General features: G+C 36.9%; 1 protein-coding gene across 1 annotated transcript; it reads right to left on the reverse strand.

The window, feature by feature from the left end:
- Nucleotides 1–698: 698 nt before the first annotated feature.
- LOC140790032 (beta-glucosidase-like SFR2, chloroplastic) lies at nucleotides 699–12,401 on the reverse strand. The gene is made up of 10 exons (XM_073139935.1): nucleotides 12,180–12,401; nucleotides 6,601–6,952; nucleotides 6,356–6,494; nucleotides 5,898–6,064; nucleotides 4,813–5,034; nucleotides 4,463–4,634; nucleotides 4,148–4,381; nucleotides 3,902–4,051; nucleotides 1,963–2,092; nucleotides 699–1,366 (listed from the first exon to the last, which is right to left on the reverse strand). The coding sequence occupies exons 1-10, from the start codon at nucleotides 12,358–12,360 to the stop codon at nucleotides 1,179–1,181; spliced, it is 1,935 nt and encodes a 644-aa protein (XP_072996036.1). The 5' UTR covers nucleotides 12,361–12,401; the 3' UTR covers nucleotides 699–1,178.
- Between the last annotated feature and the right edge of the window lie 2,329 nt (nucleotides 12,402–14,730).

Here is a 14,730-nt window from a genome sequence, read left to right on the forward strand (position 1 = left end):
AAAAAAATATTATAAACACCCTACACATTTTACTTTTATTATCATTTACACTATATCACATGGATATTTGTTATTTGACTGCTACATTTTATTTTTGATATTTTAAGTTATTTTTCACCTAATAGCAGCTAACAAAATACATATAAAGTACCCCTAATTTGCCCTTAGAATTTGGTTCCCTTTTTTACTTTTATTTTTCACTTTTCAATAGAAATTATATAAAAAACCATAGACGTAGCACATTTTTGATAATTTCCCTTATATGAAGCAGGTCTTATGACATGCTTCCTGCTCACAATCACGCAAAATTGTTATGTTCTTCGAATTTAATCTTTTCCTGTCCAAATTTTATAATCAAAGGGAAACTGTCAAGTTATGACTTGCTTAAATCATCAAGCTCAGCGAAAAAATATAGGTGATCAAGCTCAAATCATTTATATTTAAACTTGATCCTGCATAAAGTAAAATCAAGCTCACCTCCAGTATTAGATAATTCAGACATCAAAGAGAGACAGATTGAAACTTTCCAGAGGTAAGCTTCTTGGTTCAACCCTTCTGAAATAGAAGGCATCTTTGCCTCAATCGATCATTTGCTGAAGCAGAACAAACAAGCAACATTGCATTGCCGTCTCTCAGAGACATTAATCAGATAATCATGGGCTATCATATACCATTATAACGGCAAAATAGATTGGGAATAAAATGCCAATTTGATCCATAACATTTTCTGTGGCATATATGAGCAGAAAATCAAACAAACATCTCCAAGATGATACTATACAACTACAACCTGCTGAATTCTTACCCTTTCATACAACACCAGGGAATTCTTTCATGTAACTTACTTTTTATGGTACAGGATCTATGAGCATGAAAAATTGAAAACTAGTAGTGATTTTGTAGGTGGACAGATGATGAACCATGAGTGCTGGTTACATTTCATCTGGCTACTGTCTTTCATAAAGCAGTAACATGAGAAAAAGGGGCTTTTATTTACTAGGAAAATTATTTTTTGTCTATGACGAGTAACCTGAAATACCTAAAGATTGATAGATTCTGATAACAGTGTAGCAATTAGGACTCACCAGCAGCTTCAGTGAGGTTCCTAATTCCTATCACCAATTCCTGAATATAAACCACACATAATCTTCAGGATAAGTAACCAAAGGAAGAATGCATCAAAGGCCAACTGGTTGCAATGCACTATCATCATCTTCTAACTGGTGAACCTTCTTCTTTCTTGACAATGGTGCACTGATACATCTGAAAAGGCAGCTTAATGGATCTTGCAAGCCATCCATTTCATAATGCCCAAACCGCCAATCCCTCTGGCTAAAAGGTCGTTGAATAGGTTCATCTAGACCTCCTGCAGAACAAGGATCAATGATTAAATCTGATAGTGGGAGTAAACATGATGCACTCATCATTTGTCTAGAGTACTTTTCACTGACAGGAGAACGCCTGGGGAAGCATCTGCACTCCTTGCTAGTTAGTATAATTTTATATATAAGTTTCATGAAGGTCATTAGAAGACGAATGCATCATTATTGTGACATAGTTATATGAAATGACAAAACAAAGTAAATATCATAAAAGATTGGTTCCTTCCACTTATGAAAAATAGGATAATTCAGCATCATATTGACCATTATGTCACAGCAGAAGGTTTTTTTAGGTGTTAGGTGCCAAGGCAGTAGCCCTCCAGATGGTAGAGTTGGCAAAGTTTACAATGCCCAGTCACACTAGGGCTTCATTTTTGACAATTTTGAGTTATCAGAAATATCAAAAATACATAAAAGAACCTCAATTTAAAAGTAAGTGTAGTTCTGTTGCTGTGAGAATGATAACAGAAGGTAGAACAGAGAAGCCATATATCCACAATCAACTGGCACTATATTATATAGATATCATCAAGAAAATCATCATCTTTCAGATCGCATATACAGAAGAATGATAAATTACCTGCATACATAAGACCACATTGATTAACTTCTCTGAAAAATGGTCGTGTTTTCTTTTCTCGAGCAGCACGCTGCAGCTCATTCCAAGCAAGCATCCTATCTAGTTTTGTAACTCTGCCTGTTCTTGCTACCTGAAATAAAAAATGAAATGCTGCCAATCATTCCTACTACAAGAACACCTAAATATTAAAGGACAAATAATAGGATAAGGAATATGTCTTTCAAAATAACTTCTCAATCAACAAGATCACAGGAATACATACAATCGCACAGCTTGAATTTTCTACTTTTCTTTAATTTGAAGTGATGTGCAAAAACACATCAAACAATAGATTTTTCAGATATTTGTCAAAAAAATTTGTTTATGAAGTGACAGTAGGAGTATATGCAAGAAAATTGGTAAAAACAAGTATTATCAGTTGAATATGTATTCAAGAATACAAAATAACAAGAACAACAAGAAAAATGGTACATGTATGGACCAACAAAAATGCAATATCAACTGTCAACTAAATACCTAAACTGAGAGTTGTTGACCAAACTGAACTTATTTATTTGAATAGTCCAGCCCCCAAACTTAATACCTAAGAGGCTTATTTTGGACAAGTCAACTGTCACTTTATAGTCCTCGTAGAAAAACGCTGAATTTATTAGTGTTTTACATAAATTATAAAGCGGTGAACTTGTCAACACGTTCTCTTAAACATAAAGTGTTGATCTCGTTGGCAATTTATTCCTATTAGGAATACGCGCTGAGGATGAGAAAATTATTAACTAGATAAGCTAGAAATAAATTAGAGATAAAGTAAATAGGTTTATCATATTACAATTGGATAAACTAGAAAAAAATATTGACATCAGATAAATATAAATCAAATCTTCCCACCCACCTCAGTCTCTTAATATATTCTTATATTAGTACATAATTCTCATGTAAAATGTTGATATGAGATAAAACATTAAAGAGACTAGCATCACATCTGACATAAAATGCTGACAAATTTAGTGTTTTACTATAGGGAATCTAATGGCAGCTAAGGTACCCAAAATAGACCCCTTTATCCTCAATTCATTTCAGAATTATCTTTTTTCCTATTCGAACTTAGGGGGACATTGTTCTAGACTAGAAAGTAAATATCAAATTATCCCTATTCAAGATTAGATCCATTATTCAAATTATTCCACACTAAAATCTAATTACAAATTTACTCTTGATTTGAGTCTAAGTTATTTTGAAATTTCTTTCCCCTCTCCTACTACTAACTTATCTCATTCCACAAACCAAAAATTTAATTTAAATTTTCTCACCCAAATTTTCCTATTCAATTTTTCCACCTATCTCTACTCTCCTATCATCCACATATTTCATTGCATATCTAAAAGTATGTACTACATATCTACAATAAAACAATGCATACCTATAATAAATAAAAACACTTTAATTTAAATTTATATATCAAATGAAGAGTATTCTAGTCAACTTTCATTTATTATTTGTACTTTACCTTCACTTTATATTACATTAAAGGTAATTATTACATCACTATTATAAATTATAAGTGAAGATAGAAATAATTATTCTTAGAATAAATATCACATTTTAGGAGTAAGAAATAGGAATAACTATTTTAGATTGAGCTTTATTCTCCAAGAAAATAGAGCTATAAGTAATAAGTTTGGAAGTTGGACCATCTGACCAAATAAGTTCGTGAGGAAGGCTAGTTTGGTCAAATACTACTACACTGAAGCAAATACTTCTATATATGGATACTTTCTTAGTTAAATCAACACTAATGCCTAATCACATATTCAAGCGATGATCTCATGTTCTATCCCATGGGTTCAACAACATTGGGATTAGTAAGATGAATCCTACATGGTTTGAGAATAACATAAGTTTTTCATGTTAGAATTTGCCATCCTAAGTTCTTAAATGTTACCTTGGAAAACAAATAATAAGAAGGGCGAGGTTTGCGTGCTAGGTTATTCGCTCGATCAACAGCCACAAGCCCAAACTTGGGACCATAACCATCAGCCCACTCCCAATTATCTGATGTTGTCCAAAAAAGATAACCAAGCACACGTACTCCCTACAAAGTGCATATATTTACTCATGTATTAGTCTTCTGTAAGAGTTGGCTGCAACAAAAACTATCCTTTTTTAGATGTTAGGGGTAAGGACAAACAATTAACATGGCTGCATATATAGCTAATAGGTGCTCCAGCAAATATGGGCGCCGAATCAAATCAGTTTCATCAGAAACTCCATTCTCAGTGATGATGAAAGGTAAACTTAGATGTTTGTAACGTTCATGGAACTGAAGTAGAATCCGGTAAAGCCCATCAGGATAAACACCACGTCCAGATTCACTATATTCATCACCATCCACGAGTTTTAAGCCAGAGCCTGAAATAACCTCCTATATCAATAACCAAGTAAAATCATTTGTCACAATCAGTACAATCAAGAATTTCTCAGATATGAATTTTGCAGAAGTTACCTGTCCATAATAGTTTATGCCAATAAAATCTAGCTTACTGCAGATGCTATCCACATAAGGAAAAACTGTCAACGAATTGGCCAGTGTAACAGCAGCAATATCAAACAAACCATATGGTCGTGTAAAAGAGATGTTATGCGCAACACCAACAATAGGTTTCCGAATACTCTTGCTGCCAGTTAAGTAAAAGAAATTAAATGAGCCAACTTGTTCCAGTGTAGAAGACTATGCTAGAAGTTGTGATTCTATGCATAGCAGGCAAAGACTCGTGATGTGAATCATGTGACCTAACATATCCTGCATAGTCAATATGTACAGCAAGGAAGATACAAATTAAACTGTTACAAGACCTTTCACCATGGATATAGTCATAGGCCTCCAAATGTGCAACAGAAATCCAGTGCAAGGCCTGATTAAAAACACCAGTTGGTAAAGTAGATGTTGCTACTTCAATCATGTCAGGATGTCCACCAGGCCAAGCACCTGCACAGTACGTTAGCATAACAAATACATGGGGTTCATTGAATATCACCCAATAGTCCACCAAATCTGATACTCGGTCAACAACGAGCCTGCATACGAAGAATTAACATCATCAAAACTCAAGAATAAGTGAAATCTTTCTAGTGGATAAAATCTGGAATAGCTTATGGTGCAGTTTGGGTAAAACTACAGGACAAATAAATGATTTAAGAACAGCAAAAATGTCTCTGTTTTGAACTTCTCTCCAACAAACACGTCTGAATAATTCTTCATTGCAGCCTAACATATTGAGTGCATGATGCAATGTACTACCCTTAGCATTACGGATACTAGTTAGATCATTGTGTTTCATTTACTGAGTATTCTTTGATTACAATGACAAGAAATTGTGTCATCTTTAGCGGAATCCTTTTGAGAGTGCGTTCGGCTGCAAAAAGAAGTCATTTTTCTGATATTCCATTATATATTATTAAGTTCTAGCTAACAGTTGGAAATGTAATTCAAAATGCGCCATTGAAACAAGTAAATCATATATTGGACCAATATATGCAAGTCAAGCAAAATTACACTTGTCATCCTTGCAAGTAAAGAAAGAATTTATCAAAAGGATAACTACATGAAATATTTGACTCTAATTTCTTCAAGGGAATAAGTACTAAGGGGCAAGTCATTTCTGCAGTGATACCAGGAGATTCCTATGGATAATTGAAAGCACCATAGATTCTTCTTTTTAGATTCTTTCTTACACAAGTAAAAAGAAGAATCTAATAAGGCTCTCTCACACCTTTGAATAATTGAATTCTCATGGCATCCCTATTAAAGTTTTCATCTCTAAAGTACTCTATTAACCAATATATGTAAGATACGTAGTTAGGTACTATTATCAGCTCACGCCATTGAATATAGGAATTACATTGTGAAGTCATTAATGCTATTCAGAACAAAATATTACCTGGTAAATTCCATAAAGTACTTAACAGTTTTCTCTAGCTTCCACCCTCCGTATGCTCCAGCCCAAGGAGGAAGCGAGTGATGAAAGAGAGTGAGCATCACCTTCATTCCATATACATGGACTCTTTCGATGATCCATCTGTAGCGTTCAAGTGCTGCAAAATTGACCTAAAAAACAATTCATAGAATCAAGTTCAGCCATGATTTTAAATAGGGAGTTCAAAAGAAGACCTTGTGTCTCCACAAAGTAATTTAAACTTAGGCGAGCTACATAGGATTTGTAGAGTTGAGCAACATGAATAAACCTCGTAGCTCTAACTTTCTCAGAACTTGATGAAAGTAAGAAAAAGAATTACAAATATGCACCAACCGTATATTTCCGCACCAAAGAACTTTCATGGGCACAAAAAAGAAACATAAGAGAAAAGGAAATATATTTTTGTACTCCCATCAACTTACAGTATCCTTATGCTCCTCTATTGGCTCCTTAGGCATAACCCTTGTCCAATCTATTCCCATACGGAAAACACTAATGCCAGCTTCCTTAGCCAGCTTTAACTCGGTATCAGGATCAGACCAAAACCTCAGCCTCTCTTGCCTGTAACCAACACCATAGTCAGAACTTGTTGACTGCTCCATTTATAAATATTTTCTACAATCAATTGATATAATGAGGCAAAGAGAAAGAACAAGCATACACTCACGGGTAAGGAACGTTGTCCCAAGCAGCAACATTATGACTCTGTTCCATGCTGATTTTAGGTTCTTCCTCATCGGCATATTTCTCATATCCTCTGATCATGGCTTCCAAAGCTACCCTGAGCGGTTTTATTCTTTCCTTATCATCAGATTTCTGCTTATTTTGAGGTAAAGAAGCTTGCTGAGAACCCCCATCACCAACAGCAGAAGCCATCAAGGCATCCACAGTCTGCTGATTCTGAGTCTGCTTCGTGTCACTACTGCAATTTTCCTCTGCGAACTGAAGCCAAGCATCATTAAGCTTGTCCTCGACATGAGCTGGTGCTGTAGCTAATCCGAAAAAGAACTTTTCTTCCTCTGCAAACCATTTAACCATTTAGAAACAAGCATGCAATCTTAATAAAAAAGAATACTTTGAATAAAAGGAAAATATATTTGTGCAATAGCAGAAGATAACAGCCATTGCATATTACTTGACGTTAAGCAATTCTAGCATCCTAATTTAGTTATTTAAATGTTTAAATTCATAAGAATATTCTGCTAAACCTAATGTAAGTGTCATTTATGTTCCTTTAAGAGAATTTACAACCCAAAAATCCGGCTAATCATGTGTCCTAAAGGATCTCACTGATTAACCTAATATTATAATCCCTAACATATCATAACCTGAAGGATCAGACTTTTATGATTTGATGGTAGAAAAGATTTTGTTGGACTCAATAGGTACTCTAATATCTTAGGTTCAATTCTCATCTTGTTTTTTTTTCCTTTTTCGGAAAAGGAGGTAATATTATTACCACAAAAACAGAGATCCCAACTACAAAGTAGTAGGGGAGCTCTCCAAATTGAGGATACGGTTACATTCTGGAGGGATGCAGCCCTTCCAAAAAATGGAGCAAGTAAGATTAGATGCATAATGAGCGAGCCAATCAGCGAGAGAATTGGCTTCGCAGTAAACAATCAAAATATTGATGATACCCAAACTAGAGAGTACAGTTTGGATGTCTTCAATGGTATTTTGAATAAACCAGGGAACAGGAGACTTGAGGTTGAAAACGTCAGCTAGGAGAGAGCATTCAATTTCCACCTAGAAGTTGGAGAAGCCTCTCTCCTTACATTTCAGAGAGAATAGGATTGCTTCTATCTCAGCTTGGAGTGGCTTAGATTTTGACCACACCAGCTAGAACAGGCTTTCCTGTGCTATTCCTGAAGATGAATCCAGCCCCTCCTACTTGAGAGTTGAGGGGAAGGGTCGTGTCAACATTGAGTTGAACATATAACCCTCCGAAGCAAGCCATCCAGCTTGGGCCCAGGTGCTTCGGTGTGCCTGTGTCAACTCGAGAGAGGGGGGAGGGGTGTCACTTGCAGTAGCCAAGGCTTGATAGAGGATGTGCTTAGGGCCGTCGTTGGTGTTGGAGAAGACTTTTGCGTTGCGGCTTTTCCATAGGTGCCAAAAGCCACAAGCAATGATGGAGAGCAACAATTTTTTTCCTTCTTTATCAAGCATTTGACCTTCATTAATCCACAGGCGCCATTCATCCAGCCAGACATGTGTTGGAACTTGATTTGCAAATAGTTCTCAAAATAGTTCCACATTTCTCTCACAAAAGAAAATGACAGTAAAGGTGAGAAATAGTTTCAGCATGCAAATTACATCTAGGACATGAGTCGTTGTCAGTTAGAGTAATGCTTTTCAAATTTCAGCCACACTCTAGTGGGCAATCTATTCCAAAGCAATTTCCAAAGGAAAACTTTAATTTTAGGTATAATCAACAGCTTCTACAACACCTTCCAGTCCGACCAAGGGTGCTTGATGTCATTTCTACAAGGCTTAAGAAACTTATAGATAGACGAGGTGGTCACATGACCAAACCGAGTATTGGCCCAAACCCACCGATCACTTCCTCGCCGATGAGGAAGTCTAATAGCACTAATGGCCTTGGCCAGAGCACGCCCAAAAAAACGCATGATGCGAAGCTAGTTCCAGGGCTGGGCGTAAATAAACCAACTGACTTTCTTTGTTAGAAGAGGCAACTAGGCCGAAATAAAAGTAGGTTTCAAGGCCATAGAGGAATGTCAAAGACCCAGGGATCATACATGATACTAGACGATGTCCCATCCCCTATTGTTTTCACTAACCCATCCCTCAATCTAACCAGGGTAGCATGATAGACTTTGAAAAGTTGGGATTTCTTAGATTTCCCTCGTGATGGTTTCCAAGAAAGGCATTGACCATTAATCGCTAGCATGAGCTAGACCCAGGTCTTATCCACGCCCTACAACAACTCAAGGCTTTGACCTCAGCATGAGCCCACCTACTGATCCAGAGATCATAGTTACCAAGACCTCATCCATAGGCTCAAGCCATACCTTGTCCAAGTTCAATCGGTGAAAACCACACTCAAATGCACCTCTCTCCTAAAGGAAGGAACGAGCGACTTTATCGATCTTATCGATGATGCCCAAGGGACCAATCGAACTGGCTAGGGCATAGGATGGAAGAGCATGTCGAGTAGACTTAATCAAGGTAGATCTACCCAAGGTTCGAAAAATTGGTATCGGAATCGGCCTTCTGAAAAAAAATGGTACATATCAATCGCCTAGATTGAATCGGACTTTTTAATTAAGTAAAATTCTAAATATTATTTAAAAATGCAGGGAAACTTCTAAAAATTTAGAATTTTTTTTACCAAAAATAAGAAAATAAAGAAAGAAAAACTATAGTGCAATGAAAATTAAAAAGAAGAAAAGATTAGAAATTAAATGAATGGAAGAAAATCAAACAAAAAAATGAAAAATCATGGTGCAGCAAAGAAGAAGAAAAAGAAGAAGAAGAAGAAGACGAAGAAAAGAGAAGAAAAAGGGAGAGAATGAAAGAAATGAAAAAAACTGCGAGAAAATAAAGAAATAAATTAAAAAATTATATACCAAAGTTAGACCTACATCGCCAAAGTTCGCCAAAGCTAAATCTCTCCATAAGAGAAACAATGGTTATATAGTAGTAAGATAAAAAGAGAAAGAAAGAGTGAAAGACAGAAGGAGAGAAAAAGAGAAAGAGAGTGAGAAGAAAGAGTGAAAGAGAGAGAGAGAGAGAGAGAGTTATGGATCGAACTTGGATCGTGATCGGGTTTGGCCGATCCAGATCGGCCGATTTGGCGAGCCATGGATCTACTCGCCTGAGAGAGGGTAAACTACTTCCAACCATCCAACCTACCTTTGGCCAAAGAAAGCAAACAATCAAAATGACCAAAATTGGGCTAATTGGGCTAATTGGGACCCCAAGGTAGATAAACGAGTATGACCCTACTTCATGTTAAGCCAGGACGCAACATTGCGGCCCAAGGTTGGGCTAGACCACTTGGGAACAAAAAAAAGCCAATTTAAGCCTATTAACTTTTCGATTGGTAATCAGATGGTAATTATCAAGAATATCATTTAAGATTTCACAATTATCATAAGTAGCTTTAGTAACTATAAGAAGAACATCAGCAAACATTAGATAACATATCTTAGCATGCGAATTAATATAGAAACCTGTAAGATTCCCATTGTACATTTTCCCATTCAATAAAGCAGTAAGAGTTTGACTATATAAAATGAAAAGAAAGGGAGATAAGGGATTGCCTTGATGAATCCCACAAAAATCGTGAAACTAGGGGCTAGGCATGCCATTTATCAAAAAGGAAAAAGAGGGATTACAAATACAAGCTTCAATCCACTTAATCTAGGTAGACAGAAAATTCATTTTAGTCAAAGCCATTAGAATGGCATTCCAAATCAATCTATCATAGGTCTTTTCCGTGTCCAACTTGATGATCAAATACGGGTCATTATGACGCCCTCCATCAATGGTATGGATGATTTCTTGAGCGAGAATCGTGTAGTCAACAGTTGACCGACCCATTATAAAAGCAGACTGCTCAAGGCTCAGTCCGAAAAAAGGCCTTTCATGCGGTTAACTAGAACCTTAGCCAACATTGCACAAAGAAATTGGGCGATAGTCGTTAACACAGCCCGAGTTAGGGGATTTAGGGATCAAGGTGAAGAAAGTCTTGCACTAATCCGTGGGCAAAGAATTGTTGGAGTGGATTTTAGAGAAAGCCCGACAAATCACTGATCCCACCATGTCCCAATAATTCCAAAAAACTCAACGTGGTAACTATCAGGGCCAAACGCTTTACCAAGGGACATAGACCAAAGGGTAACCCTAATCTCCTTGTTAGAAAAAAGTCTAGTGAGCACATCATTGCAGGATAAATCAATGGCCAGTAAGTCAGGCCACAGGATAGAATCACTCAGAGAAATGGACACAGACTAAAGACTCATAATAATTAGTAAAACAATGACCTATGTCCTTAGGATTCTATCTTTTCTCCCCTAATCATTAAGAATGCAAAGAATCTTATTTTGTCTGCATCTAATGAGGGTGTTGAATTGGAAGAAATTGGTGTTTCTGTCACCATTCTTCACCTAGGCTTGGCACAACTTAGCCCTCCATTTAAAGTCAATTTGCCTCACTAAAGCTTGCTGCTTACGGTAGGGAATTAGGAGGTCAACCGACCCAGCATGGGTCAGTCTTTGGTTTCAAGATTAGCAATGTAGGTTCTGAGAGCATCAGCTTTGTTCTCAATTTTACCAAGGTTAAAACGATTCCAATGCATCAAGCTGGCCCTAGTACGGTTGAGGAGAAGGTAAGTTTCATCCAAAGCATGAGTATTATTATCATTTGACATTCGAAACAGTGCTAACCAAGTTGTGAACACCATTATAATTATACCAAAGGGGGGGGTCAAAGCAAAACGGCCGGGAGGTCCTAGAGCACTTTATAGCCAGCTTAACCAATAAGGAGCGGGATCAGATCCAGTGCGATCCAGTTGTTTGACTGCACAATAGGGGAACATCTGAAGCCAGTCATCAGAGCCCTGTCCAGCCTAACCAAGATCCTTCCCCTCCCATCACGGTTAGCAAACTCAATTCCCATTTTGTTTAGTGTCTAATTACTTATACCTGCATATTCTCAATTTGCAATTGTGCCATGTAGCATTTTATTCCAACTTTGTATGCAAAAAGGGTGTCAACCTGCAGGCTCTCCTTCAGCCCTGATGAGGTGTACGTTCTGAGCTAACAGCACTAAATTCAAGAATGACTGCGCCAGATGGCATCCATGAATAGCATTTCATCAAGTACTTCCAAGACAAATATTACGGATAAACTTAACCAGCAAAAGAAACTTCTAGGTAAGAACTAAGAACTTGTCTTCCTGATTTCTTGCTAACCCGGAGTGTACCATCGCAAAAGAAAGGAATTTAACTCTTACCCCTGAGTTAGAATCATCAATATAGTATAATTAATACCCCCGCAATCCCGTGTATGCGCAAAAGTTGGCAACTTTTACTCGCACCTATCAATTATTACCTGATAAGAACCACCAATTTACTAATACATCCCAATCAACAAAGAGAAGTACCCAAAAAACAGCTGTAATACTCGATAGAAATCCAAGAAACAACCGTGGATTAGTAAATCACATGATCCACTCGGACAAAGAGCTTCTTGATCTAAATTACGGTTATGGACGAGGTACCTCCGTCGGCGTCGACGTGAAAGGCGGCGAGGACGTCGGCGGACTCGTCGATGGGGGAGCGGAAGGGGCAGAGGTAGCGGCGACGGAAGCGGGAGTAGGAGAACGCGTTGGCGGCGACTGTCACCGTCACGAGAACTCCGGCGAGCTTCGCGGCGACGGTGACGAGCGGCACGAGCAGCATTTGGGGAGGTGGGCGGGAAGAGGTAGGAAACGAGTGTGTGTGAGTTCGAGAGCAAATTGTTAACTGCTTGGATTAAGAACGGACGGTGGAGCCGAGTCAAACGGGCGCGCGGATCCGTCGGAGGCACGTTTGTAGGAATTTCTTGCGACCTGGTTACCTTGCATTGTTTCTGCGGACTAATCTATACTACTAAGTGAAAAATATTATCTTTGTGTTTTTATATACCAATAACAAAATATTCTCCTCCTCTCAAAATGCTGGTAAAAAAAATGACAGAAGAAAAAAAAAAGAGTATTTAATATACTTTTTTATAAATAAGTACTTTTAACATATTAAGATTAAGGCATTTAAATCTGATTTTGTGTTTAATTTTTTTTTCTTTACAGATATTTGGTTAGAATAATTAAGGGTATCTATGTCTTTTTATTATTAAATTACTAAATTTTTATTTTATTGTTGTTACAAAAATAACTTGAAGGTTACCCATGCAAAATCCATGAATTTTAAAAGGATATACATGCAAATAAATTACTTTGGAGGGTTGGACATGTAAAAGACCCATTATCCCTGACCACCGACTTCAATGTTAGTAAAGCCGACTTCAACTTTGATAAGTTACAAAATGGGGCATGTGAGATTATTGTTTATTAATGTTTATTATTGTTAATCAAACTAGCCATCTTCCAAAAATTTTTTTTGCCCCGAATAGACTATCCTCAAACTTATTTACTAAATGAGGTCTAATTTACTGTACCCCTAATAAAAACGTTGATCAATTTAGTATTTTTATCTGGTCCTAAAACATTGATCTATTTAGCGTTTTATGTATATAAATTTATTTAACTTAGTCTTTCAACAATTTAGAGAAAAAATTATCTGGCGATAAGTTTGAAGATAGTGAATTAGACCCCGTTTAGTAAATAAGTTTGAAGATAGTTCATTTCGATAAAACATTTAAACAATAAGATTATTTTGATCAAAAACTCAATAAAACTGGGTGAAACTTGCTATAATAGATAGCCGTTGGACTCTAGATTTGAATTCTAGAAGGAGGGTATGGAAGTATTTGCCATAATAGATACTCCAACGAATTCAAAACCCTCCGGTACCATCGCTCGCGGTTTCTCCCTCGCCGTCGGCCCCTTTGGGCTTTCCGATCTTACTTCAAGGTGAGTATCAGTTTTTTTCTTCACCGAGAATATTGGTTGAGTTTAAACTGATCATATTAGATACATAATATGTTCGGTGGTGCTGAATCTTTTATCAATGGAGTACAAGATTTAGCATCTAGTGTGCTTAGATTAGTAGATCTATTTATCAGTAACCCTTTCAGATAGTTTGTGAAGATTGCTCCTCACCTTCAGCAACTAATCTCGTCCATAATTTTCTTGGTTTACTCAACTATGCTTACCTGGTACTCTGTTTTCTGTGCTTCTGCTGTTCATTAGATGCTTCAACTTCATACTCATATTCAATCTTTCTATCAAAACCTCCAGGCCTCTGCATCTTTTACTAACTTCCCATGAAGAAATCCCCTGCCTGTCCTGTCATATTCTGTTACTCTTTGAGAAGGATGATTAAAAGAATAGTTTCTTGACATAGTGACTTTCTTAGCTCATCACTAGCTAAGGAAGTATAAATGAGCCTTGAGCTAGCTGACCCGACAAAAACTCAGTTCTGCTTAGCTATCACTAGCTCGATGAGGCTCGACAGCACATATGTTAGAACCAGAAAGAAAAAGAAAAAGAAAAAATGAGACTAGTATTGATACGACTTAGAGAACAGTCCCGGTATAAATTGTTTGCGATTTTTCGTGGTGACTCAAGTTTATTTAGAAATCCAGGGGAAAGTCCTAAATTAGATCACTGCGGTGACTCTGGCGGAGTTAGGGAATAGTCCTAGGATGAATGAGAAAAATTCCTAGGGGACTCTAACTTCTCTCAACGGTTAGAGAAAAACACATAGTGTGTTAATCACAGGATGATACCATCTGATGACCTTAACCGAATCAGCTATGAAGAAAAGTCTCGAGTGTCATCTCGAGGTGACTTCTAGTTGATGTGGATCCATATAGTTTAAACTCATTGAGACATTCGACAGTATAAATATCAAAAGATGTTAATATGTTGAAAACGTGCAAGGTTACAAGTTGTAACATCTCTCTCTATTATTATAATTATTATTATTTAGAGAGCATGCCTATTGCATATTGTGACGGATATTGTTTCTTTTAGTTTAATTTATTCAGTATTAATACGAATTTAAAATTTATTTGGTTAGTGAGTGGATTCCACTCACTGAGCTATAGTTGTTGGCTCATGGGTTCTATTGTTTTTGTTTTTGTTTATTTATTTCAAGTAATAGTTAGCG

This window comes from Typha latifolia, chromosome 6 (assembly GCF_019914945.1).
Source record: "Typha latifolia isolate L0001 chromosome 6, TyphaL0001v2, whole genome shotgun sequence".
NCBI classification, from domain to species: Eukaryota; Viridiplantae; Streptophyta; class Magnoliopsida; order Poales; family Typhaceae; genus Typha; species Typha latifolia.